At 46.7% G+C, this 25,877-nt stretch overlaps 3 protein-coding genes across 6 annotated transcripts in view; 2 read left to right on the forward strand and 1 right to left on the reverse strand.

Moving 5' to 3' along the window:
- Positions 1-3,464: 3,464 nt before the first annotated feature.
- On the reverse strand, positions 3,465-25,757 carry LOC145362527 (uncharacterized). 4 transcript variants are annotated; one of them, XM_080218549.1, is made up of 2 exons: positions 25,702-25,757; positions 3,465-5,122 (listed from the first exon to the last, which is right to left on the reverse strand). In XM_080218549.1, exon 2 carries the CDS (start codon positions 4,825-4,827, stop codon positions 4,126-4,128), a length of 702 nt encoding a protein of 233 aa, XP_080074675.1. In that variant the 5' UTR covers positions 4,828-5,122; positions 25,702-25,757; the 3' UTR covers positions 3,465-4,125. The 4 variants fall into 4 exon arrangements, with proteins under 4 accessions (XP_080074675.1, XP_080074673.1, XP_080074672.1 ...); XM_080218547.1 differs by having other exon boundaries at positions 3,465-5,113; positions 25,702-25,748; XM_080218546.1 differs by lacking the exon at positions 25,702-25,757 and adding an exon at positions 7,242-7,326 and having other exon boundaries at positions 3,465-5,113.
- LOC145362531 (uncharacterized) lies at positions 7,125-9,444 on the forward strand. Its single transcript, XM_080218553.1, has 2 exons — positions 7,125-7,243; positions 8,603-9,444. Exon 2 carries the CDS (start codon positions 8,696-8,698, stop codon positions 9,236-9,238), a length of 543 nt encoding a protein of 180 aa, XP_080074679.1. The 5' UTR covers positions 7,125-7,243; positions 8,603-8,695; the 3' UTR covers positions 9,239-9,444.
- The window catches only part of LOC145362572 (uncharacterized), a 65,449-nt gene continuing 54,258 nt past the window's right edge, over positions 14,687-25,877 (forward strand). Inside the window, exons 1-2 of the mRNA XM_080218572.1 lie at positions 14,687-14,910; positions 16,036-17,281. Coding sequence (XP_080074698.1) covers positions 16,408-17,281 — 874 coding nt within the window. The 5' untranslated portion in view covers positions 14,687-14,910; positions 16,036-16,407. The remainder of the gene's footprint in view (positions 14,911-16,035; positions 17,282-25,877) is intronic.

The following is a 25,877-nucleotide window of genomic DNA, read 5'->3' on the forward strand; positions in this document are numbered from 1 at the left end:
TTTAAGAAAAAGGCCAACTATACAATCACAAAGGACAACTAGTGATTGGTAACATATCACTGTCAGTGCAGGATACTAATTCAGGACAGTAATCTGGGCCTTGTGAGTAACGTCCACATCTTAAGAGATTTTATTTTTTGCAAATCTATGTGAAACCTGCAAAAAAGAGAAACCCCACGACCACTACAATCTAAAAGGACAAGGACAGTGGACAGGTGGGAAAACCACCATTTGGAAGTTCCCCTCCAAGCCATTCACTATCCTGATTTGGAAATATTCTTTCACCGTCATTGGATCAAAATCCTGGAAATCCCTTCCTAACAGCATTGTGGGTGTTCCAACCACATGGACTGCAGCGATTCAAGAAGGCAGCTCACCAACACCTTTTCAAGGGCAATTAGGGATGGGAAGTAAGTGCTGGTCTAATCCAATGACACCTACCTCCATTGAATGATTTTGAGAAATGACCTGGAATATCGATGAGAATACAATTCTAATAATTACTAAGTGAAATACTTCACTCAGTCACATCGCTTTCTGAGTTTACATTTGACGGGAGCTCTTGGATTCCGCTTTTCATTGCTGCTGCTTTTGGAACACTTTGGGGCATTTGCAATTCTCCACCTATTCCCACTCCCCTTCTTTCTGATGGATAATGAAGGATCTGTGCACATAGATTTCTGTATAACTTGGTTCCTCCTTTAATTAATTTATAGAACCCGCCCCCGTTCTCCAATCTACACACAATAGTAAAAACGTAACGAGCTCCTAATAATGACTTGCAATGGCAGTGTCCTGACCCAGCATTCCCCGCGGTGCAGAATGTCCCCTATTCACAGCATAGGCTGGCACCGCACAGGCGCACTAATCACCTATTGGAGCATGCGCACTGTCAGTAATGGCGATGGGGTGAGTCTCTGTTTTTGCCTCTGTGCAGCGGGGAAGGGAGAGGAAACTCCGAGGGAGCGGGCCCTGGATAAGGAGAGTTTCTCAAACCCCGATTGAGACTCTGCCGCTCCCGTGTTTGCAGCTCCGGATCTTTTCCCCTCCGAGGCCCAAATCCCGGCTGACGGCCGCCATCTTTGTTCAACGATGAGCGCATGCGCGGGCTATTCCTCACGCAACAGTATGGGGCGTGGCGAAGGTTATTCTCTTCCCACCGGGTCCTAGTGTCCGGGTCTGCAACTAGAGAATTAGACTTTTCAACATTTCCACCCAGTCTCAGGCTGCAGCTGATGTTTTGCAAGGTTGATAATCTACCTCAACCCCACCTCCCCATATTGCTCAGATTCTCTTTGTACCCAAATATTTATCAATCTTTATCTTAATTACATTCAATGGCCCAGCATCCTCTGCTCCCTGGAAGAGAAAATTCCAGACATTCACAACTGAATGAAGAATTTTCTCCTCATTTCAATCTAAATGATTGACTCCTTATTCAGAGGCTGTGACCCAGTAGTCAAGACTCTCCAGTCAAGAGAAATAATTTCACACCATCTAACCTCTCAGACCCATGAAGAATCATATACTCTAATTAGATCACCTCTCATTTTTCTCACCACCATTAATTTGATCCTAGTCTAATTTAATAGATAAAAGTGAAATACTGCAGATGCTGGAATCAGAAATAAAAATAGAAAATGCTGGAAAATCTCAGCCGATCTGACAGCATCTGTGGGAAAAGAATGGAACCAACATGTCGAGTCTGGATGACAGCCCATCAGAGCTGATAGAGGGTATCCAAATTTGAAATGTTGGCTCTATTCTCTCTCCACCGATGCTATCAGACCTGCTGAGATTTTCCAGCATTTTCTGTTTTTTTTATTTTACAGGTACCATGTTACCAAGTCCCGAACAATAAGATTTCTAATATTTCACCTACAACTGATGTTAACTGGTCTAGATTCCCCATTCTCTCTCCTTCTACTTTCTGGACTAGTGCGGTTAATGTTTGCTAACCTCCGATCCTTGTGAACTGTTCTAGAGTTTAAGGAATTCTGGAAGATCACACTAACACAGCAACTATTTCTGAAGCTCCCCCTTCTAAATCCCCAAGATGCAGGTTGTCTGATCCAGGGAAATTGTCACCATTTAGTCCCATTAATTTCTCCAGTCTCTATTTCTAGAAGACCCTCATTCTTATGGGACAAGGGAGTGTGTAATCTGTGTTTCCAAAGCCACAACAGTTTTGGACTAGTGCAACTCCCACCATTGGTCAATCAAACCCATTTTGATGGGAATTAAATGGCTTGTTTCATTTTTTAAAAACTTTTATTCGCATTGTACTTGTCAGAAAGGATCATTCAATTCACAACTTTACTGTAAAGTTCCATAAAATGATGTCAGAACATGTCTGTCAGGTTTTTCATTATTATTGACATTTGATGAACAGTATTACAACTCAAACGATATTGTGGTGGCGACTAATGTTTAAAAATAGCTCTTCCTTGTATTAAAAGTTCCTGCCCCCTGGCACTACCCACTTGGTTCCCCATTACTAGAACTTTTCTTTTGTCTTCCACCATGAGGACAGATAGATACAAAGTATTTGTTGCATTTCTCTGCCATTTCCTTGTTCCCCATTATATTTTCCCTTTTACCTGTCTCCCGTAGAGAATGCTTACTTTCGCTCGCTTCTCCCTATTCAAAAGCCTACAGAAACATTTAAAAATCGACTTTGTAAACTCTTACTGGTCTACACCCAAAAAGAGAATTGAGCTCAGTAGTGATTTTAAAACAGTTTATTGAGAAGCGACATTTAAAACAAGATGCATGAGTTAAATTGATAGGAAAAGCACCTGACCTGTGAGAGAGGTTTACAGATCCCAGAGGGCAAGTAGACGGCTGAAGCAAAGTGAATGTTGATGTCCATAGCTGGTACCTATGGAAGATTCACTTCAACGAGCCTGATTGGGGAGAAGCCAGTCAATTTGAAACCTCCTTGCTCGAGGGCCTATTTTAACCTGTACATGTAGCTAGTTACCATAAGAGCCAATGGTATCGGGGTTAAAAATGTCTTGCTTCAGGGCTTGTGTTAGACACAGGTCCTTGACAGGGAGAAAGGCTTGTCCCATGTTTGTCAGCCAGCAAGCTTTCTTCCAAAGACGTTTCTTTCTATAATATTCCATCAGTATCCAAAGGTTTTGTAAGGCTATTAGATGGTGATTTCTTCCAATCTATTACTCGGATTCAACTTATTGCCATTCCTGAGCTGGCGCTGCAGGGGCTGGGGTGCATTATTGACCCTAATAATCACATTTTTATTTGATGTTTTTAAGTTTCCTTTGTACTTTGATTTTGTTCAGGCTGTTCCCTTTCCTTTTGGGGAGCTGCCCCTTTTACCTTGTCCTGATTTAACTTGAGTTTATTTGGTTTAATCTTAAAAGATGCTATCCCTGTGCTGAAGGCATTTCTGTTCCAGATGGGATGGGTGACATTTGGAGAGACTCTTGATTCTCCAGCAATTCCCATTCCCCTTCTTTCTGATGGATTATGGTGGTGTCACTGTGTGTAATGTGACAGTGAGTAAGAATTCTCAGCAAGGATTAATCAACACTTTCTAATTGGAGATGTTCATTGCTGCAACCTCTCATATACTGAATAGTGGAATTTGGGCCAAGATCAGTAGGGTGACGCGGTAACACAGTGGTTCGCACTGCTGCCTCACAGTGCCAGGACCCGGGTTCGATTCCTGACTTGGGTCACTGTCCGTGTGGAATCTGCACATTCTCTCCGTGTCCCCGTGGGTTTCCTCTGGGTGCTCCAGTTTCCTCACACAGTCCAAATGATGTGCTGGTTAGGTGTACTGGCTATGCTAAATTCTCCCTCAGTGTACCCAAACAGGCGTGTAGAGTGGCGACTGGGGGATTTTTATAGTAACTTCATTGCAGTGTTAATGTAAGCCTACTTGTAACACTAATAAAGAAACTTAACTTAAACAATTTGAGGTTGAAGTAAAAGTTCCAAATCTAATTTCTGATGGACAGCGGTAACTGCAACCCCAGCAGCACAATCACCTCTTGATCCAGGATATTAATACAGCCAGTAACTGGGCTGGAGTTTAACACCAGCAGAAACAAACTCCTGCTGTCAGAATGAATTAACAGCAGAATCCAATCCCTGCCATCACTTGTGAACTCGCTGGTGTTTCAGTAATTGAGATGAATCAATGAATCTCTTCCCACACTCGGAGCAGGAGAACGGCCTCTCCCCAGTGTGAACCCGTTCATGTCTCAGCAGTTGGCATGAATCAGTGAATCCCTTCCCACACATGGAGCAGGTGAATGGCTTCTCCCCGGTGTGAGCTCGCTGGTGTACAGTGAGACCGCCTGAGTGTCTGAAGCTCCTTCCACAGTCAGTGCAGCTGAATGGTTTCTCCCCGGTGTGAACTCGCTGGTGTTTCAGCAGAGTGGATGAAAGCTTAAAGCTCATTCCACAGTCAGTGCAGCTGAATGGTTTCTCCCCAGAGTGAACTCGCTGGTGTGCCACGAGGTTCGAGGAATTAATGAATCCCTTCCCACACACGGGGCAGGTGAATGGCCTCTCCCCAGTGTGAACCCGCCGGTGTAATGCTAGATTGTATGACTGAATGAATCTTTTCCCACACACAGAGCAGCTAAACGGCCTCTCCCCAGTGTGAACACGCTGGTGTAATGCCAGGTTGGATGACTGAGTGAAATCCTTCCCACATATGGAGCAGGTGAAGGGTCTCTCCCCAGTGTGGGTGCGTCGATGAGTTTCCAGTTTGGATGGGCAAGTGAATGCTTTCCCACAGTCCCCACATATCCATGGTTTCTCTGTAGTGTCAGTGTCATCATGTCTCTCCATGTTGATGATCAGATGAAGCCTTTTCTACACACACAACACGAGAACATTTCTCCTCACTGAATGGTGATGTTTTTTTCAGGCTGTCTAACTGGTTTAAGCTCTTTTCACAGTCAGTTCACTGGAACACGCTCACTCAGGTGTGTCTCAGTGCTTTTCCAGTCACACTGATGTTTGATTGTCTTGTCTGTAGGAAAAGATTTCAAACATTTCTCCTTCCACATTCCAAGTACGATTCCTAGGAATCGAGTGATTCTGTCAGATCTTGATGTGATGTTTGGTCTAATACCTGTAAAAACTGTCAATAAAAGTCATCACTGACAGTCCAGAATAGAAATTCTGACATGACAATTCTAGTTTCTCTGCAATTTTTTTTGTCCACTTGAACCCCCAAAGTTGCAGATCCCCATCCCACACACTCTCCCTCCTCCCCGAACTGAAATCCAAATAAACTGTCAGATAATCATTTCAGTATGCTTTTAAAAAATGTGTGCAACTAGAGATAGTATTTTTGATGATTCAATTCATTCAAAACACAAGAGAAAACATTAATCAGAATCACCCTGAACCCATCAGTCAAAATAGCAGATGTTAACTTCGTGTCCAGAACTGACTGTTTAGAGATTTGATGAGAAATTGTGAAGGGGGTTTCTCCAAACCTCTCTCTCTCTAACTAATTTAAACCTGATATCAGTGTCAGAGCCCATTCTGCTTTCTGGTTCTCTTCCTGCTGACTAATTAACCTCAATTCAATATCAAGAATATGGAAGCCACTGTTTTTGGCCCCCCTTCCAAGTCTTGTTCCTTTGCAATCCACTCAATCCCTCTTCCTGGCGAATGTCTGAAATTAAGCCAGTTTGTTCATAACCTCAGTGTCCCATTTGATCCCAAGTTTCTGGGACCGCCTATTTCCACCTCAGTAACATCACATGACCTCAACTCTACCTCAATGTTGCTCAAACCCTCATTCAGGCCATTGTTACCTCCAAACTCAACTGTTCCATAGCACTGTTACGGGTCTCCATTTTACCTATGGAAATGTGAAGTCATCCAAAAGTCCACCAACCCTTTCCTAATTAACAGCAAGTCCTGTCCCCCGATCACCTCTGTCCTCCCTGATCTGCCTTGGCTCCCACGCATGTAACACCTTGATTGTAAGATTCTCATCCTTGTTTTCAAATCATTCCATAGCTTCAGCCCTCCCGATCTCTGTAATCTTCCCACAAACATCCGAGATATCAGTGCTGTTCTGGTACATTCCCTACTGCAATTGCTCCACCACTGGTGGTCATGTCTTCAGCCCTAGGTTCTGAATTCCCTCCCTGTATTTCTCTGTCTCTGCCTCACTTTCCTCCTTTAAGACTCTCTTTAAAACTCACCTTGTTGTCCAAGTTTTTGGTCACCTGTCCTATTATCTCCTGATGTATCTGGGAATCTCACTTTGTTTTATAATGTTCCTTAAAGTTTATTTATTAGTCACAAGTAAGGCTTACATTAACACTGCAGTTAAATTCCCCTCATCACCAGCACCTGTTTGGGTCAATGCACCTAACTAGCTCATCTTTCCAACTGTGGGAGGAAACTGGAGCATCCGGAGAAAACCCATGCAGACACAGGGAGCACATGCAAACTCCACAGTGACCCAAGCTGGGAATCGAACCCAGGACCCTGGCGCTGTGAGGCAGCAGTGCTAACCACCGTGCCACCCTGACCCGAGATCCAGCATCTAGCCCACACTGGGTGTTTATGAAGACTCATCGCCCAGATCCATTTATGTTCCCGGTTTGATTTCAGGCTCTGGATCCATTTAAATCCCGTTGGTTCCAGCTCCTCACCACCTGCGGATCCACAAAGTGTTTCCAGAACCTCCAGTGGCTGAGCCAGGATGGGGCTGTTAACCTGGGCTTGTTCCCGGGAGAAGCCCCGCAGCTGCAAACCAGGGAGCTGACAATGATTCTAAAGCGAATCCACAAAGTGTTTCCAGACCCGCCCAGCCACCGCCTAACGCTGACTCCGCTTCTCCGGGACAAACCAGCACCAAGGACAGCAATGACACTGCGTATGCTCCACATCACAATGCCGGGGACTGATTGACGGTGGCTATGGACCAATAGGAAGAGGGGGCGGGGCTGGAGGACCAAGCGGGAGAAGCTGGTCCTCCAACCAATCGAAGTGAATGAGGGGCGGGGCTGGAGGACCGCGCAGGAGCGGCTGGTCCTCCAATCAGTTCTAGGGGCGGGAGTGTAAATGAAGCATGCGCAGTGTGATCAATGGAGACGGAGAAACGATTCTTGCTCAGATACACAATTAGTAAAAGGTGGGAATGGCGAGGCAGAGGGAGCGATGGATCAGGCGGGCGGTTTACGAGACTTCGTAAACACCTTACATAAACCGCGTATCCTTGAAAAAGAACCTACCGGTAATTGGGGATGGTCCCCGGCCTGTTTGTACAGAGCAGAACCGCAATTTTCTCTCAGTTACAAACCCCGGTTAACCGCCGCCATCTTTTTCAGGTGATCCCAGTAAGGAGCATGCGCAGCTGTCATCTTTATCGGGGGGATTCGCACTAAGGCGCATGCGCAGCTGTCATCCTCGTCGGCGCATTCGCACTAGGGCGCATGCGTAGCTGCCTTCTTTGTCGGGGGTAATCAAACGGGTGTGCGCGGAGCTGACAACTTTATCGGTGCATTGGCAGTAGGGCGCATGCGCAGCTGACATCTTTATTGGGGGCACTCGCAGTAGGGCGCATATGTAGATGCCATTTTTGTTGGGGGCAATAAGTTCCTTATTTGAAATTCCTCCGAGTGACAGAATGTGGACAACTTGCCCATCAAACTGCTTCACTCTTTCACTTCCAATTTCTCACTGATGCAGCACAACTGTGCCATCCCCTCAACCATGGTTATATAACATCATGGTTCTGAACAACCTGGTTATTTACTAGTGCTACAAGTAGGCTTACATTAACACTGCAATGAAATTAATGTAAAAATCCCCCAAGTCACCACACCGACACCTGTTCAGGTTACACTGAGGGAGAATTTAGCACGGCCCAATGCTCCCTAACCAGCACGTCTTTCAGACTGTGGGAGGAAACTGGAGCACCAGAGGAAACCCACACAAATATGAGGAGAATGTGCAAACTCCACGTAGACAGTCACCCAAGCCAGGAATCAAACCCAGTTCCCTGACACTGTGAGGCAGCAGTGTTAATCACTGAGCCACCATGCTGTTCACACAGCTGGCCTCAGACAGTTGGCAGTGAGAGTGACGGTGTCAGTAGTCAGGGAATGAAGTTTGGAGTAGGAACTGGAAAGAATGGCTTCAACTTTCCCAATATCTAAATGAGAGAAAATTCCTGATGTTCCGGTATTGGATGTCAGACAAGTCAGGACGATGTGTGAGTTGGAGGGGAACTCAGAGGTGATAGTCTTCACATACACCTAATACCCTGGTCATTGTAAATGGTGGAGGTTTAGCATTACATGATTCTGCCAAAGTTCTGATCAAGCTGATACAGAAAAATCCCTCTTCTTCATCCTCTACTTCTTCTATGCCCCTCTTATTCCTGTCCATAGATACTGGATCGTGTATCGGCCCAGACTGGGTGGCAGGTTCCCTTTCCTGAAGGATATAATGAACCAGTTGTTACATTTATGACAATCCAGCAGTTTTCATGGTCACTCATTCCTAGTGCCGGCCCCACAAATTACAAGATCCATTCAGCTCAGTTTCACTACCTGCTTTTGTGGTTTGACTCTCACTTTTTCTGTTTCAGAAAGGGGTGAATTTGCAATCAGGAAGCTCAACCCCAAACATCACGTCGGGATCACCCAGTTTACCGTAACCGGAATATCATTGGATTTTGAACATGGAAGGAAAAAGCACCGTTCACAGTGGGGAGAAACCGTACACATGTTCTGTGTGTGCGCGAGACTTCAGTCAGTCATCCGGCCTGTCAAGACACAAATGCAGTCACAGCAGGGAGAAGCTGTGGAAATGCGGGGAATGTGGGAAGGGATTCAATTATCCGTCACAGCTGGAAATTCATCAGCGTGGTCACACAGGACAGAGGCCGTTCACCTGCTGTGTGTGTGGGAAGGGATTCATTAATTCATCAAACCTGATGACACACCAAAGTATCCACAGCGAGCACAGACCTTTTAAATGTCCGGACTGCAGGAAGTGCTACAAAAATTGTCAAGAACTAATGTACCATCAACGTGTTCACACTGATGAGAGACCATTCAGGTGCCCTCAGTGTGGGACTGGATTCAGACAATCATCTCATCTCACTGTCCACCAGCGCACTCACACCGGGGAGAGGCCGTTCGTCTGCTCCGAGTGTGGGAAGAGATTCACTCAGTCCTCCCACCTGCTGAAACACCAGCGAGCGTACCAACATAAAAATTAGGAGCAGGAAGAGGCCCCTCGAGCCTGCTCCATCATTCAGTAAGCTGATCTGATTGTAACCTCAACTCTACATTCCTGCCTAAACCCCCATCACCTTTCACTGCATTGTTAAACAGGAATTTATCCAGCTTTGTCTTAAAAATATTCAAAGACTATACTTCCACTGCCTTTTGAGAAAGAGAATGGCTTTTAACATTTCCTCTGTGACAAATGTTCAGCTAACTGGGCCGAACTTTCCCACTTTCTCCCTTTTTCCCGAATCGATGGAATCTTGTAAAATTAAAACCACTACAACAACAATCTCAATAGTCTCTTCTTTCAACGCCTGAGGGGGAAATCCATTCGGATCAGAGAATCTCTCAGCGCGCACACCCAAACAATGTGCTCAATAACACTGTTCGTAATCTTCCTGATTTGCGCCATCTCTTCCATCTCCTGATTTAGAACTATCTCTGGGAGGTTACTTCTGCCCTCTATAGCAAAGATGGGTGCAAAAGACAGGGCAGCACGGAACCATAGAACCCTACAGTGCAGAAGGAGGCCCTTCGAGTCTGCACCGAACACAATCCCACCTAGAACCTACCGCCAGATCCCTATGTATTATACCCACTAATCCCTCTAACCTACACACCCCAGGACACTAAGGGGCAATTTCTTAGCACAGCCAATCAACCTAACCCGCATATCTTTGGACTGTGGGAGGAAACCCACACAGACACGAGGAGAATGTGCAAACTCCACACAGACAGTGACCCAAGGCCGGGAATTGAACCCAGGACCCTGGAACTGTGAAGCAGCAGTGCTAACCCACTGTGCCACCATGCTGCCCTGCTGCTAACCAGTGATTAGCACTGCTGCTTCACAGCTTCAGGGACCTGGGTTCAATTCCCGGCTCGAGTCACTGTGTGTGTGAAGTTTGCACATTCTCCTCATGTCTGCATGGGTTTCATCCGGGTGCTCCGGTTTCCTCCCACAGTCCAAAGATGTGCAGGTTAGGTTGATCGGCTATGCTAAAAATTGCTCCTTAGTGTCCCAAGATGCTTAGGTTAGAGGGATTAGCAGGTACGATATGGGGGTAGGGCCTGAGTGAGATTGTGGTCGGTGCAGACTCGATGGGGTGAAGGGCCTCTTTCTGCACTGTAGGGTTCTATGAAAATCTCTCTTTAGTTCACCCACAGTAGCCCGACTTTTCACAATCAGTTCTCCAGATGCACTTTCTATGGGAGCAATGCTCACTTTTTTCTTGTTAAGTATCTATACAAATTCCCTTACAGCCAAGGGCTAGGATGGAGAACAGTTTGTTAGACGTGCCCTGGAGGGCTTTTTGATACAGTGTGTTGACAATCCATCCAGGGAGGGAGCCGTACCAGACCTGATAGTGGGGATTGAGCTGGGCCAGGTGATCAGTGTTTCAGTGGGGGGGGGGGTTGCATTTTGGGCTTAGCCGCCATAATCCCATAGGATTTGAGATAGTCATTGATAAGAGTGGCACTCAGGGTGAGGGTGGTTAATTAGGCGAGGGCCAGTTAGATCCAGATTAGATGGGAACTGGGGAACGTGGACGGAGAACAACTATTTGAGGGCAAATCCATGTCTGGCACGTGGAAGACTTTTAAAAGGCCTGTTGATTGAAGTGCAGGACAGGCAATATTCTCGCAAACAAATGAAGGATAGAAATGGCAGGATTCGGGAAACAGGAATGACAAGGGAAATTGTAAGCTCAGTAAAAAGGAAGCATGTGATAGACCGAGTCTAAGAATGGACAAAACCCTTGAGGAGCACATTGAAAGTAGGAAGGAACTTAAACGTGGAATTAATAGTAGGAGGGATTATTATTTAAAGGGTGAAAAGCTGCAGCATGCTACGGTGCAGAGGGACCTGGGCGTCCTTGTGCATGAGTCGCAAAAACCCAGTCTGCAGGTGCAGCAGGTGATCAAGAAGGCGAATGGGATGTTGGTCTTTATAGCGAGGGGGATAGAATATAAAAGTAGGGAGGTCTTGCTGCAACTGTACAGGGCACTGGTGAGGCCGCAGCTGGAGTACTGTGTGCAGTTTTGGTCGCCACACTTGCGGAAGGATATATTGACCTTGGAGGGAGTACAGAGAAGGTTCACTAGGCTGATACCGGAGATGAGGGGGTTCGCCTATGAAGAGAGACTGAATAGACTGGGTCTGTACTTGTTGGAGTTTAGAAGGCTGAGGGGGGATCTTATAGAGATGTATAAGATAATGAAGGGGATAGATAGGGTAGAGGTAGAGAGATTCTTCCCACTTAGAAAGGATAGCAGGACTAGAGGGCACAGCCTCAAAATAAGGGGGGGGAGCAATTTAGATCAGAGTTGAGGAGGAACTTCTTCACTCAAAGGGTGGTGAATCTCTGGAATTCTCTGCCTGTTGAAGTGGTGGAGGCTACCTCGCTGAATATATTTATGTCACGGGTAGATAGGTTTCTGATAGACAAGGGAATTAAGGGTTATGGGGAGAAAGCGGGAAAGTGGAACTGATCCACTTCAGATCAGCCATGATCTTATTGAATGGCGGGGCAGGCTCGAAGGGCTAGGTGGCCTACTCCTGCTCCAATTTCTTACGTTCTTATGAACCCATATCTTCCTCCATTTTTTCTGCTATTTCCTTCATCCTCACTCCAACAAGTACGAGGAGTGCATGGAACTTATTTGTCATTGAAACAATCTGACCAGCTGGTTCTGCTGCTTCCCTCTCTTCCACTGGTGCACTGAGTTAAATTGTCTCTAAAGTTCCTGTTTCTGGAGTCCTAAATGCACACTGCTCTCTCCCGTCATCCCCCTTGTCAATTTCTGGGACTCGGGTGGAAGGACACGATGACACAGCTGTTGCATTCCGTCTTGACTTGGCCCTTTATTAATAATTCATTAGTATCTGCAGTGTTTTGAATTAAACTCTACTCTGTGTGATTAACTCACCAATGGCTCCTAATATCTTAATAAATTGGGCAATCAAACCTTCTAAAGAGGGTGAATATGTCTGAGAATTATCCAGCTGCAAAACTATTTCTATTAAGGTCATGGATTATTACAGTCGATGTACCGTTTTGATTCTGCCAGCAGGGCTGTGGAATTAATTGGATAGATTTCTAAAGAGACAGCATGATGGGTGAAGTGGGTTACATCTGTGGAATAACCAATAAATATTCAGTATCCATCAAGAGGGCAATATTCATCTGGAATTTTTTTATCTGGGTTCAGGTCAGTATTCAGTCTCTGGAGATAGAGACAGGAACGAATGATTATGAATTGAAAGCAGGCAGAATCTGCACCTTCAGGAGAACCAGTGTGAAAGTCATAACAGTCACAGCACTTAGAATAGAGGGATAGAAGCAGATAGTCCAGTTGGGAACACATGATGGGTGCAGGCTTGGAGGGCCAAAGGGCCTGTTCCTGTGCTGTATTGTTCTTTGTTCACTTACCCACTGGAGATTTACGTGCAAAACTTGACAAATAGAATCCTTATTGGATAGGCACATGGAGCACACCAGAATTATAGGGAGTGGGATAGCTTGATCTTGGGATTGGACATAGCTCGGCACAACATTGAGGGCCGAAGGGCCTGTACTATGCTGTAATCTTCTACGTTCTAGAATAGCAGAACTAGAGGGCACAGCCTCAAAATAAGGGAGGGGGATGCAGTTTAGATCAGAGTTGAGGGGGAACTTCTTCACTCAAAGGGTGGTGAATCTCTGGAATTCCCTGCCCATTGAAGTGGTGGAGGCTACCTTGCTAAATATATTTAAGACACAGGTAGATAGGTTTCTGACAGACAAGGGAATTAAGGGTTATGGGGAGAAAGCGGGAAAGTGGAACTGATCCACTTCAGTTCAGCCAAGATCTTATTGAATGGTGGGGCAGGCTCGAAGGGCGAGATGGCCTACTCCTGCTCCTACGTCTTATGTGGAATATATCACAGCAATCGTCCACAGATGTTGCGTATGTTTAAAAATACATCGGAATTGAGAATCAATATTGTCGTTTGACTGGGAAGTGAATGGCACTGCTGTTACCCGGCATTCGCTGCGGTTATGAAAGCGCCCCATTTACGGCACCGGAACCCAGTGCGCAATCGCAGTGCTATACTTGGCGCATGCGCGATGTCACTTTGCCCGAGGTCCCTGCGATGGCGGGCGACACTTTTTTCCAGCGGGTAAGAGTTGGTGCGGTGGGGAATGGAGCCGGGACACAGGGTGGGGAGGGAACGGAAGCTTCACAAACACCCGCTATAGGCCGCAGGGCCCGAGTATACCCCACGGGTTCCGTATTCACAGCCGCGACGCTTTTTCCCCGGGACCCGGGGCCCAGTGCCTCCGCCACCATGTTGGTTTAACGGGGAGCGCATGCGTGGCCGTCTGTTACGCAATCGCTGGGTGGGCGGGGCCTCAGGGTCTGGCTGACCAGGGGAGAAACTTGTCTCATTGTGAAGTTCACATCACAAGTGGGCCTTACATTAACACCTCAATGAAGTTACTGTGAAATTCTCCTGATGGCCATAGTCCAGCACCTGTTCGGGGTCAATGCACCCTAACCAGCACATCTTCCAGACTGTGGGAGGAAACCGGAGCACCCGGAGGAAACCCACGCAGACACGGGGAGAATGCGCAAACTCCACGCAGACAGTGACCCAAGCCAGGAATCGAACCCGGGTCCCTGGCGCTGTGGGACAGCAGTGCTAACCACTCATGTGCATAGTATTGATGTTTTTCTCTTTTAATCCACAGGTGCTTCGGTCCACCTTGTTGTCCAACGAGGGGCATACACGCAATGGGTCGTACAAGGGCTGCTCTTGGTTGTTTCGAGAGTAGCCTAGTACTTCACGTCGTTAGTGTACGCTTAAACTGGACCAGATGCTGGGCAACACGACAGCTCAGTGACTATCACTGTTTGCTGTGCAGATACGTGGATTTGGGCCAGTGTCTGCGGGAGTTTGCGCATTCTCCCCGTGCTTGTGTGGGTTTCCTCCGGGTGCTCCGGTTTCCTCCCACACCCCAAAGATGTGCTATTAGGCTGATTGGTGTAACAAATTGTCCCTAAATTAGTCTTTCCTCAATGTGGATGGCTATAAGCATAGACAAGGGTTATGGGTAGAGAGGAGACTCATAATTTTAAAATGGCAGCGCAGGCTTGTTGGGCCGAAGGACCTGTTTCCCGGGCTGTGTTGTTCTTTGTTCACTCAGACTGCAGACAGGCCCGGGTTGATGACTGACAACTTTATAGAATCCCCACAGTACAGAAGGAGGAGGTCATTTGGCCCATTGAGTCCATAATCCAAATCTAGAAAGAGAGACAGACCCATTCAGAACTGGTTTGTATTGGGCTAGATGTTTGGTGATTGGCCACCAGTATTCACTCCCTTTTCATTGAATCGCAGAACCACTGAATGATTACAATACATGGGGGGGGGGGGGGGGGCAACAGCAATCAACCCATTATACCCATGCTTGGCTTTGTAACAGCGAATCAGCTCCTCCCACTCCTGGCCCTTCTCGTAGTCCAGCATTTTTTATCTCCTCCAGGTAATGATTCTGTTTCCTTTTGGATCAGTTTGAGCTGTAGTGGAGATGGAAGTGAAACTGCCACTTTTAACACAGAGGATGTTGGAATCCAGTTGGGCCCAGCAATTTTCAAAGTGACACCATCAAAGGAGGTAAATTTTAGGGGAAATCGGATTGTCAAATGGGTATTGTTTTTGAATAGTTATTTTTATCAGTGATTTAATCTAATTTAATGAAATCAAATGTTGTAAAATGTTAAGAGGCAGCTAGATGGGTACGTGAATAGGGAGGGAAACAGACCGAGTAAGGGCAGAAGGTTTCTTTTCAGTTTGGTTGGGGCATTATGATCAGCATAGACTTGAAGGACCAAGGGACTTGTTCCTGTGCTGTACTTTGCTTTGTTCTTTGCTGTGTTTTTGGGATTTGGACAGGAGTAAATATTGCCCACCGCCAGTTACCTGTGGAGAAGATGATGTTTGTTGCTCAGCAGCTGGTAAGAGGCACTGGAGGGGAACTTGTGGGTGGAGAGGTTTCGATAACAGTCAATGTAGACTACAAACCCCAAATGAGAAACTGCAGCTGCAAGAAATTTGCCCAAAAACAGGCCCAGGTTAAATGTCATCAGCTTGGTTTCATGGTGAATGTGGTGCAGCCTTCTTGAATCTCTACAGTGCTGAGGGAGGCCATTTGGCCCATCAGGTCTGTACCAACTACAATCCCACCCAGGCCCTATTCCCACAACCCCACACATTTACCCCACCAATCTCCCTGATACTAGGCTCGATTGATCATGGCCAATTAACCTAACCTGCAAACACGGGGAGAACGTGCAAACTCCACACGGACAGTGACCCGAGGCCGGAATTGAACCCGGGTCCCTGGTATGTGAGGGAACAGTGCCAGGTGCTGTGAGGCAGCAATGCCAACCACTGTGCCACCGTGCTGCCCCCTCTTATAATGATGTAACAGAAAGTGGGTAATGCTTCTTCGTATCAGGAGAGAAAATTATTGATTCTTTGGTTTGGTTTTTCACTCAACCCAGAACTGAACCCAGACAGAGGAGAGAGGGAAGGAGAAAACTGGGAGTGGAGGAAAGAAATGGTGAGATGGGTTTGGATTTCAGCCCAGGGAGGAGTGGGAGTGTATGTGTGGGAAGGGAATTTACAGATGTGGGAGAACAAGAGAGGAAAAAAATGTTCCAGAGAAACTCCAATTGTCTATTCTGGATTTATATCCTGCTCACTTGCAGTGAAGAGTTTTTACATCTCCTTTTCCAGGCTTTCAGAAGGGGAAGATGATCATAAGGGGCCAGGAAGCTCACACGGAACATCGCAGCAAGCTCTGGCAGAATCACTCAATTCATCAGGGCCTGAATATTATCCACATTTGAACGTGAAAGCGGAAATGTTTGTCCTGCCTGCAGGGAAAGATTTCAAACATCAGTGTGACTGGAAAAGCAGCGAGACACACACTCAAACATCTGAGTAAGTGTGTTCCAGTGGACTGAGTGTGGAAAGAGTTTTAACCAGTTACTCAGCCTGAAAAAACATCACACCATTGACAGCGAGGAGATATTATACACATGTTCTGCACGTGGACAAGGCTTCAACTGATCACCCAACCTGGAGAGATACAAGGACGCTGGCACCATGGAGAAACCTTGGAAATGTGAGGATTGTGGGAAAGGTTACAATTATCCATCCCGGCTGGAATATCATCGACGCACACACACCGGGGAGAGGCCGTGGAAATGTGGGGATTGTGGGAAAGGATTCAATTCTCAATACCAGCTGGAAAACCACCGACGCAGTCACACTGGGGAGAGGCCCTTCACCTGCTCGGTGTGTGGGAAGGGATTCACTCAGTCAGCCTGTCTCATGTCACAGCAGCGATTTCACACTGAGGAGAGGCCCTTCAGCTGTACCGACTGCGGAAAGAGATTCAGACATTCATCCCACCTCAGTAAGCACCAGCGAGTTCACACTGGGGAGAGACTGTTCACCTGCTCTGAGTGTGGCAAGCGATTCACGGTATCCTCGGATCTGCTGAAACACCAGCGAGTTCACACCGGGGAGAGGCCATTCACCTGCTCAGTGTGCGGGAAGGGATTCACTCAGTCAGCCAACCTGGTGGTCCACCAGCGAGTTCACACCGGGGAGAGGCCATTCAGCTGCACTCACTGTGGAAAGAGGTTACGGTCGTCGGAACTCACTGCACACCAGCGGGTTCACACTGGGGAGAAACCATTCACCTGCTCCGTGTGTGGGAAGGGATTCGCTCAGTCATCTCACTGCCTGACCCACCAGCGAGTTCACACTAAGGAGAAGCCATTCAGCTGCTCTTCCTGCGGAAAGAGGTTCAGGCATTCAGGCAACCTCAGAGCGCACCAGCGAGTTCACACCGGGGAGAGGCCATTCACCTGCTCCGTGTGTGGGAAGGGATTCCATTGGCTATCCAGCCTGCTGACACATCAGCAAGTTCATAAACAACCACAGGGATTGGATTCTGCTGTTAATCACATTCAAAACTGATGGTCTGATAATAATTGTTCTGTTTCTGCTGATGTTCGCTGTCACCCAGAATCATCAAACAAAAACACCACCCCTCAAACTCGTATCAAATTCCCACCCCGTCTGACTGAAATAAAGAACCAAAAGCTCTCCAGGTCCCCATTAAATCCGAGAGAAATGTGACACAGCATCCCACAAAGAGAAGATAAACCACAACTGCAACAACGTGACTGAACACAGCAAACTCAACACATCTACTTGGAATAGGTTCCCCACAAGAGACCTCAAAACAGACACTGATGGAGAACAGAATCAACAGCCCAAACCAAGGGGAAGGAATACAGCAAGCTCACAAACACATTGCTCCAGGATGGGGAAGACAAGCGTCAGGCAGAGCGCAGCGAAAACAGGCAGAGCACAAAAGATGCCACCACACGTAGATAATAAAGGAAGACGAGAACGCACTAACTAGGAGGACAGTGACAAGGAGCTACAACAGGAACCTTAATGAACTGGACAGTGAGGAGAACACGCTATCCCTGAGCATCCCACCAAAGCAAGAAGTTGTGGTTTATCTCCCTCTGTTTGTGGCTGCTGTATCACATTTCGCTCGGACTGACTGGGGACCTGGAGAACTGTAAAAGGACCTGTAAAGGGAAGCACGAGACTGGACAAGCTCAGAATTCATCCCGGGTATACCCCTAAGGCAGGGAGCCCTAGGGCCAGAAAAAAGACTAAGAACAGATCCAAAACAAACCACGAGCCAAAGGACACTCCCAGTAAACAGCAAAAGACAAAATGGTACCCAGTCCCAGACCACTGGGGGAACCGGAGGAAAATGTCAAACTGCTCACCATAGAGGAACTATTCAGAATAATGATTAAGGAACACGATAAAAGAATGAAAGTTAGAGTCATCCACTGGATGGAAACCACAGTGCAGATGGAAAAGTTTAACCAAGGATCACAGAAACCGTGCAGAGGGACAGCCAGCCCAGAGCAGAACCCCTCTCAGAATAGGCAGCATTACCAGAAACATCAGCACAACTTTACAACTAACACAAACACAAAAGGTTCCAGGGAAAAGACTTTGCTTCATATCCGCCGCCAAACCCAAAACCAACCAACAGAATCAGACCTTGAGGAATTCTTCAAAAGGATAAAAATTGACAGTTTGCTTTGAGGAAACGAACTCGGAGAAAACCCCCCTCGACACCAAAATCCAAATGGATACCACCCAAAATCAGCAGGGATACCTTAGAATTTACCAAGAAGAAGATAGAAAACATCCCATCATTGAAAAGAAACTAAATAGAATCACAGAATATTCTAGTGCAGAAGAGTCTGCACTGATGTACGAAATGCCCCGACTGGTCCATCTAATCCCACTTGCCAGCACTTGGCACACCAAGGCTGTGGGCAAACTACTCATCCAGGTTTTTTTTGAAGGATGTGAGGCATCACACCTCCACCACCCTCCCAGGCAACACAAACCTCAGAAGAACAGGAGACAAAGGAACTAAGAGACAACACGGACATCATCATAAAACTGGCAGAGAAAGGACACATTATTATCACGGACAGACAACAAAACCCACCAAAGGACACAGTTCAACTACACAACCCAGAACATTACAAACAACTGGAGAGACCAATTTATCCAGAAACAAGACAAACGATAGCACAGACACTGGAGAAACCATTGACAGATAGCTGCGTTATCTAGAAATGTAGATAATACTTAGGGGTAAGTTTAGGGTAAGTTAGGGGTAAGTTTTTCACTCAGAGGGTGGTGAGTGAGTGGAATCGGCTGCCGTCAGTGGTGGTGGAGGCGAACTCGCTGGGGTCTTTTAAAAGACTTCTGGATAAGTATATGGGGTTTTATGGGATTGGGGGCTATAGATAGGTGTTGATGTGATCGGCGCAACTCGTGGGCCGAAGGGCCTGTTTGTGCTGTAGTGTTCTATGTTCTATACTTAGACCAACACTCCTGCCAAAGAGTCTTTTACATGTTCCTTAAAATACACAAACGTCCTGACACAATTCTGGGAGAAATTCCTCCAAGCCTTCCATTTTGGCTACCATAGCAATATGGCAGCTGGTCTCTCTACAGGCCCTGGATGTCCCACCAGCAACCGGGGTGGACTGGGCAATAGGTGACACCAGGAGGAGGAGCAGCAGCTCAGAAGGATACAGCCATCCCTGATGTACATTTCACACCATCTCTGACCCCCCACGACTTGCCTCAGCTTGCAAAATCTCACTAACTTTCCTGGCTGGAGACAATACACATTAACCTGTCCTTAACCCTCTCTCCACTCACGTCGATTCACTCGCATTTCAACCATTATCTTGTAAATTGAGTTTGTGTCCATATCTGCCCTGTCTGTGAACACAACTCCTCACTCACCTGAGGAAGAGGCCTGAGACTCCGAAACCTTGTGCTACCAAATAAACCTGTTGGACTTTAACCTGGTCATTGTGAGACTTCTTACTGTACAGGAGGGGAAACAGCAGCAGCACTGTCTCGGCCCAAAGGCTTCCCCAGTTCAGCTGCTCAGAGACACTGGGAACCTCTTCAAACATAAATTTATTTGATGAGATTTGATTTATTATTGTCACATGTCTTAGTATACAGTGAAAAGTATTGTTTCTTGCACACTATACAGACAAAGCATACCATTCATAGAGAAGGAAAGGAGAGAATGCGGAATGTAGTGTTACAGTCATAGCTAGGGTGTAGAAAAAGTTCAACTTAATGCGAGGTAGGTCCATTCAAAAGTCTGACAGCAGCAGGGAAGAAGCTGTTCGAGTTGGTCGGTACGTGACCTCAGCCTTTTGTATCTTTTTCCTGATGGATGAAGGTGGAAGAGAGAATGTCCAGGGTGCATGGGGTCCTTAATTATACTGGCTGCTTTTCCCGAGGCAGCAGGAAGTGCAGACAGAGTCAATGGATGGGAGGCTGGTTTGTGATGGATTGGGTTACATTCACAAGTTTTGTAGTTTCTTGCAGCCTTCAGCTTCTCACATTCACCCCAATTCATCCCCCTCTCCATCCATCCATCCCTCCCTACAACTCAGCACAGCAGTTTCACTCTCGTTCTCCCAATCAGTATTCCAGCCTTTATCACATCCACGCTGTTCCCACTTACTTCACACCATTAGATCTTACAGTTCAAACGTTATAACCTGTCCAATTTAATATCTCTTACAGACAAATCACCAGTTCCGCTCCACACGGAGCGATATTTATACATGATCCCATTTCACAATAAAACCCAGATTAAATTCAGATTTGTTTGTTATTATTTTAGTGCCCAGCAGCTGATTTGAACTGAAACTGATATTTGGTCTCAGCCTGGCTCTGTGTTTGTGTGAGAGTGTGTGTGTGTGTGTGAGATAGTGTGTTTGTGTAAAGGCAGAGTGTTGCCCATAGCTGTGTCTGAGATTGGTATCAATTCTCTAAATAGGTTGGGCTGCAGCAGCACAATCCTGCAACAAGACCCTCCATCAGTCTGAGGATACAATGACCCACCCCAGGTAGAGACCGTGTACCTCACATCACCACAAGAGGGAGCATCCTCTGGTGTGTTGACTGCAGCAGGAGTTGGCTGGAAAGAAGGAGTTTGATGTTACTGTTATTTATGTTTAAAAGATGTTTTCGTTAAAAGCTAATTGGCCGTCCAGTGCCTCTGTTCATCCACATAAAAGTTACGGTCAATTGAGCCAAGGTTTTGTGACAGTCAAAGAACAACACAGAATGGGAAACAGGCCCAACGAGCCAACGCCACCATTTTAACATTGAGTGCCCTCCTCTACCCATGACCATTGTCTACGCCTATTGGGGAAAATTGAGGGAAAACTAATTTAGGGACAATTTGTTACACCAATCAGCCTAAGAGCATGTTTTTTGGGTTGTGGGAGGAAACCGGAGCACCCGGAGAAATCCCACCCAAGCACGGGGAGAATGTGCAAATTCCCACAAACACTGGCCCAAATCCATGTGTCTGCACAGCAAACAGTGATAGTCACTGAGCTGTCGTGTTGCCCAGCATCTGGTCCAGTGTAAGCATACACTAACGACGTGAAGCACTAGGCAACTCTCAAAGCAACATCCAAGAGCAGCCCTTGCACGACCCACCGCGTGTATGCCCCTCGTTGGACAACAAGGTGGACCGAATCCCCTGTGAAGTCGGGTCCAGTAATAACATTAGCTGGGATTGTAGCACTCTCCATTTCCTCTTAGCAATTCATCTCGTTCAGGAGACCCACCTTCTGTTTGTTCCCCTCAATTCCTACTAAACTGCTTTTAGATTTGGGTGAGTTTGTGTAAAATAGGTAAAGGTGGACATTCAACATACTTAACAAGTGAATAAAGGCACAAGATTCCACAGATCCTGAATAAAAATAAACTTTACAAGGTCAGAAAGGTTTAAGGACCTTCGAGAGGAACAGAAGATGGGATGGTAGTTTAAAAGTGTCCGGGATTAATTTGAGAAGTGGTTGATGTCATTGGGTTTGAGAGAGAGAGAGGGAGGTATTGACAATATCAGCTAACATGGAGAAGTTGCAATGTCACCCCCACAACCCCCTATTGACCCTATTCACACTAAGCTGCTGACCATTTTCTGTATTAATCAATACCTTTTACAGTTCTTGTTCTCTTCTGGTCCTATCCTTCTCACCTTTAAATCCACTCTCACCACACTTTCTGAAAAAACAATCTCTGCCCTCCTCTCCAGCTTCCTTTTCCTTTCCAAGGCCCCTGAACTTGATGTTTCCTCAAGGATCTATCCGTGGCCTCTCCTATTTCTCATCCACATGCTGCCATTAAGTGACAAAAGCACCGTGTGAAATTTCCCGTGTACACTGACAACACCCAGCTCTACCTCACCCCCATCCCTCTCCACTGTTACTAAATGATCAAACTGCTTCTCCCACATCCAGTACTGAAATTTCCTCCAGTTAAAAATTGAAAAGATCAAAGCCATTGTCTTCAGTCACCGTTACAAATCCCATTAGGTTTTATTGGTAGAGGGATTGAATTTCGGAGCCATGAGGTCATGTTACAACTGTACAAAACTCTGGTGCGGCCGCACTTGGAGTATTGCGTACAGTTCTGGTCGCCACATTATAAGAAGGATTTGGAGGCATTGGAAAGGGTGCAGAGGAGGTTTACCAGGATGTTGCCTGGTATGGTGGGAAGGTCTTCTGAGGAAAGGCTGAGGGACTTGAGGTTATTTTCATTGGAGAGAAGAAGGTTAAGAGGTGACCTAATTGAGGCATACAAGATGATGAAGGTAAGGTAGGATAGCCTTTTTCCTCGGTTGGTGATGGCTAACACAAGGGGACATAGCTTTAAATTAAGGGGTGGTAGTTATAGGATGGATTTCAGAGGTAGGTTCTTTACTCGGAGGGTAGTAAGGACGTGGAATGCCCTGCCTGCAGCAGTTGTGGACTCGCCAACTTTAAGGGCGTTCACATGGTCAGTGGATAGGCATATGGATAACATTGGAATAGTTTAGGTTAGAGGATCATTACATTGGTTCCACTGGTCAGCGCAACATCGAGGGCCGAAGGGCCTGTACTGCGCCGGAATATTCTGTGAAATGCCGGCATTGGGCTGATGTGGGCACAGCAAAAAGTCACAAAACCAGGTTAATTTCCACAGGTTTATGTGGAATCATGAACTTCTGGAGCAATGCTCCTTCATCAGCTGAGTGGAGATGTAGGTTCATAAACACAACATTTTGAGACAGAGACACAATTGCAAAAATAATGGTTGGAATTCAAGTGACCTGATGAAGGAGCAGCGATCTGAAAGTTTGTGATGCCAAATCAATCTGTTGGGGAACGTCTTGCAGTAGATCAGTGGGAATAGGATTGAGGAATCAGCTGGTGGGTCTCGTGGACAAGATGAGTTCTCAGAGGACAGGAGGGGAGCAGAAGGAAAACTGGAGAAAGATGTGAGTTCAGAGGTCAGACAAAGGGGAGTGTTAGAGGTGGTTTGGTCCAGTGGATTAGGGGAAGGGAGGGAAGCAGCAGAGGCAGCTGGTTGGATTGTCTTCACAAAGAAGATCATGAGTTTCCCCTCCATGAGCACTCGTGGGGAGGTGAAGATGAAGGAGGGAGAAAGAGAGAACACCTCAAAAAGGAATTAACTCATGTTGAGGATACCAAAAAGATTCAACACGAAGCTAATCTATTTGACTTCTTCAGAATATTAAACCTTAAAACTCGCCAGAGTTCAATAACATTAGCAAATACAAACACAATGAATGTATTACAGTCACGGATAGGATTATCATCAGATTCCAATCACTGTGGTTACTGGTGAATTATTTGGTGTCTAAGGAGGTTGGATGACCAATTGAATCCCTCTCACACTCGGAGCAGGTGAATGGTCTTTCCCCAGGATGGGTGTGTTGGTGTCTAAGCAGTATGGAGGACTGAGTGAATCCCTTCCCACACTCGGAGCAGGTGAATGGCCTTTCCCCAGTGTGGGTGCGTTGGTGTCTAAGCAGTATGGAGGACTGAGTGAATCCCTTCCCACACTCGGAGCAGGTGAATGGCCTTTCCCCAGTGTGGGTGCATTGGTGTCTAAGCAGTATGGAGGACTGAGTGAATCCCTTCCCACACTCGGAGCAGGTGAATGGTCTCTCCCCAGTGTGGGTGTGTTGGTGACTAAGCAGTATGGAGGACTGAGTGAATCCCTTCCCACACTCGGAGCAGGTGAATGGCCTCTCCCCAGTGTGGGTGCGTTGGTGTCTAAGCAGTATGGAGGACTGAGTGAATCCCTTCCCACTCTCAGAGCAGGTGAATGGCCTTTCCCCAGTGTGGGTGCGTTGGTGTCTAAGCAGTATGGAGGACTGAGTGAATCCCTTCCCACACTCGGAGCAGGTGAATGGCCTCATCCCAGTGTGGGTGCATTGGTGTCTAAGCAGTATGGAGAACTGAGTGAATCCCTTCCCACACTCAGAGCAGGTGAATAGTCTGTCCCCAGTATGGGTGCGCTGATGTGCAGTGAGATTCTGTGAATGCCTGAATCCAGTACGACAGAGAGAGGACCCGAATGGTCTCTCGTCAGTGTGAACACATTGATGTGTCAGGAGGTTGGATGACTGAATGACACTGAGAGCAGGTGAATGGTCTCTCTGCAGTGTGACTGCGCCGATGAGTTTCCAGCCTGGATGTGGGTAACTGAATTTCTTCCCACAGTCCCCACATTACTGCAGTTTCCCATGGAGTGACCGCACTGGTGTTTTGGTAGGTCAGATGATGGGCAGAAACCTTGTTTACACACGGTTTCTCCCCACTGTGAACGGTGCTTTTACTTTCCGTGTTCAAAATCCACTGATTCTCAGTTACGATAATTAGAATGACTGTCAGATTCTGATATATTTATTTTCAGTTTCCAGACTGCTGATTGTTTCCTAGTTCCTGTGAAATTTATTTGAAACAGAAAATAAGGGGATTGAGAGAGAACCCACAGAGACGGGTTATAAATGGAGTTCAGACTGAGGCAACAATAAAAAAGACCCACACAGGAGGCCAGGGACCGAGTTCTGCATCCAACACATAGCCAGCTCCTAACTAGTCAGCCTGTGATTCAATGAAAAAGGGACCAACTCTGCAATCAATGCCCATTGCCCCCTATGAATATGGCAGCTGCATATGCAACCTGCTGCCCGTTGCCCCTTATAAAGATGGCAGATGCAAATGCACCCTGCTGCCCATTGCCCTTATAAAGATGGCAGCTGCATATAAAGTCTGAGATCATGTACCAATCACCTCAAAAACAGCTTCTTCCCTGTTGCCATCAGACTTTTGAATGGCATTAAGTTGCACTGCATTAACATTATCTTTCTCTACAACCAAAAGAGAAAATGCTGGAAAATCTTAGCAGTTCTGGCAGCAGCTGTGAGGAGAGAAAAGAGCTTTGACAAAGAGTCATCTGGACTCAAAAGATCAGCTCTTTTCTCTCCTTCCAGATGCTGTCAGACCCACTGAGATTTTCCAGCATTTTCTCTTTTGGTTTCAGATTCCAGCATCTACAGTAATTTGCTTTTATTTTCCTCTACACTGTGGCTATGACTGTAACACTACATTCTGCACCCTCTCCTTTCCTTCTCTATGAATGGTATGCTCTGTCTGTATAGTGCAGGAAACAATACTTTTCACTGTGTGTTAATACATGTGACAATAAATCAGATCAAAATCCAAGTCCCATCTACACCACAGGATGGTGGTGCGCAGGCGCAGTGCCCATTCCAATGGGAGCATGCGCACTGAGTGGCAGGTCCTGCGCGACAGACGCTTGTTTGGTTCTTGCGCGGCCGATAAAGCTGCGGAAACCCAGAGGGAATAATGGAGCGGCCTTTGATCGGGGAGGGTGTGTAAACACTGGGTGAAGATCCGAAACCCGGATACAAACCTGAAGCTCCCGCGTTGGCAGCTCCGGGTCTCTTTCCCCGATTCGAGGCCCCCCGGTTAACGGCCGCCATCTTGCTTCACAGCAGAGGAGTGCGCATGCGTTTTTATTCTGGTGACGTAACAGAGTGGGCGGAGGCTCCGGGTCCCTGTTCCCCACCGGGTCCTAGTGCCCAGGAA

The sequence above is a fragment of the Carcharhinus amblyrhynchos genome, unplaced genomic scaffold, assembly GCF_965287045.1.
Source record: "Carcharhinus amblyrhynchos unplaced genomic scaffold, sCarAmb.v2.hapA scaffold_38, whole genome shotgun sequence".
In the NCBI taxonomy this organism is placed as follows: Eukaryota; Metazoa; Chordata; class Chondrichthyes; order Carcharhiniformes; family Carcharhinidae; genus Carcharhinus; species Carcharhinus amblyrhynchos.

What these genes read in the sequence shown, in the direction of transcription:
- LOC145362527 (XM_080218549.1), bottom strand. Translation starts at nt 4,827, where the DNA reads ATGGAGAGACATGATGACACTGACACTACAGAGAAACCATGGATATGT.
- LOC145362531 (XM_080218553.1), top strand. Translation starts at nt 8,696, where the DNA reads ATGGAAGGAAAAAGCACCGTTCACAGTGGGGAGAAACCGTACACATGT.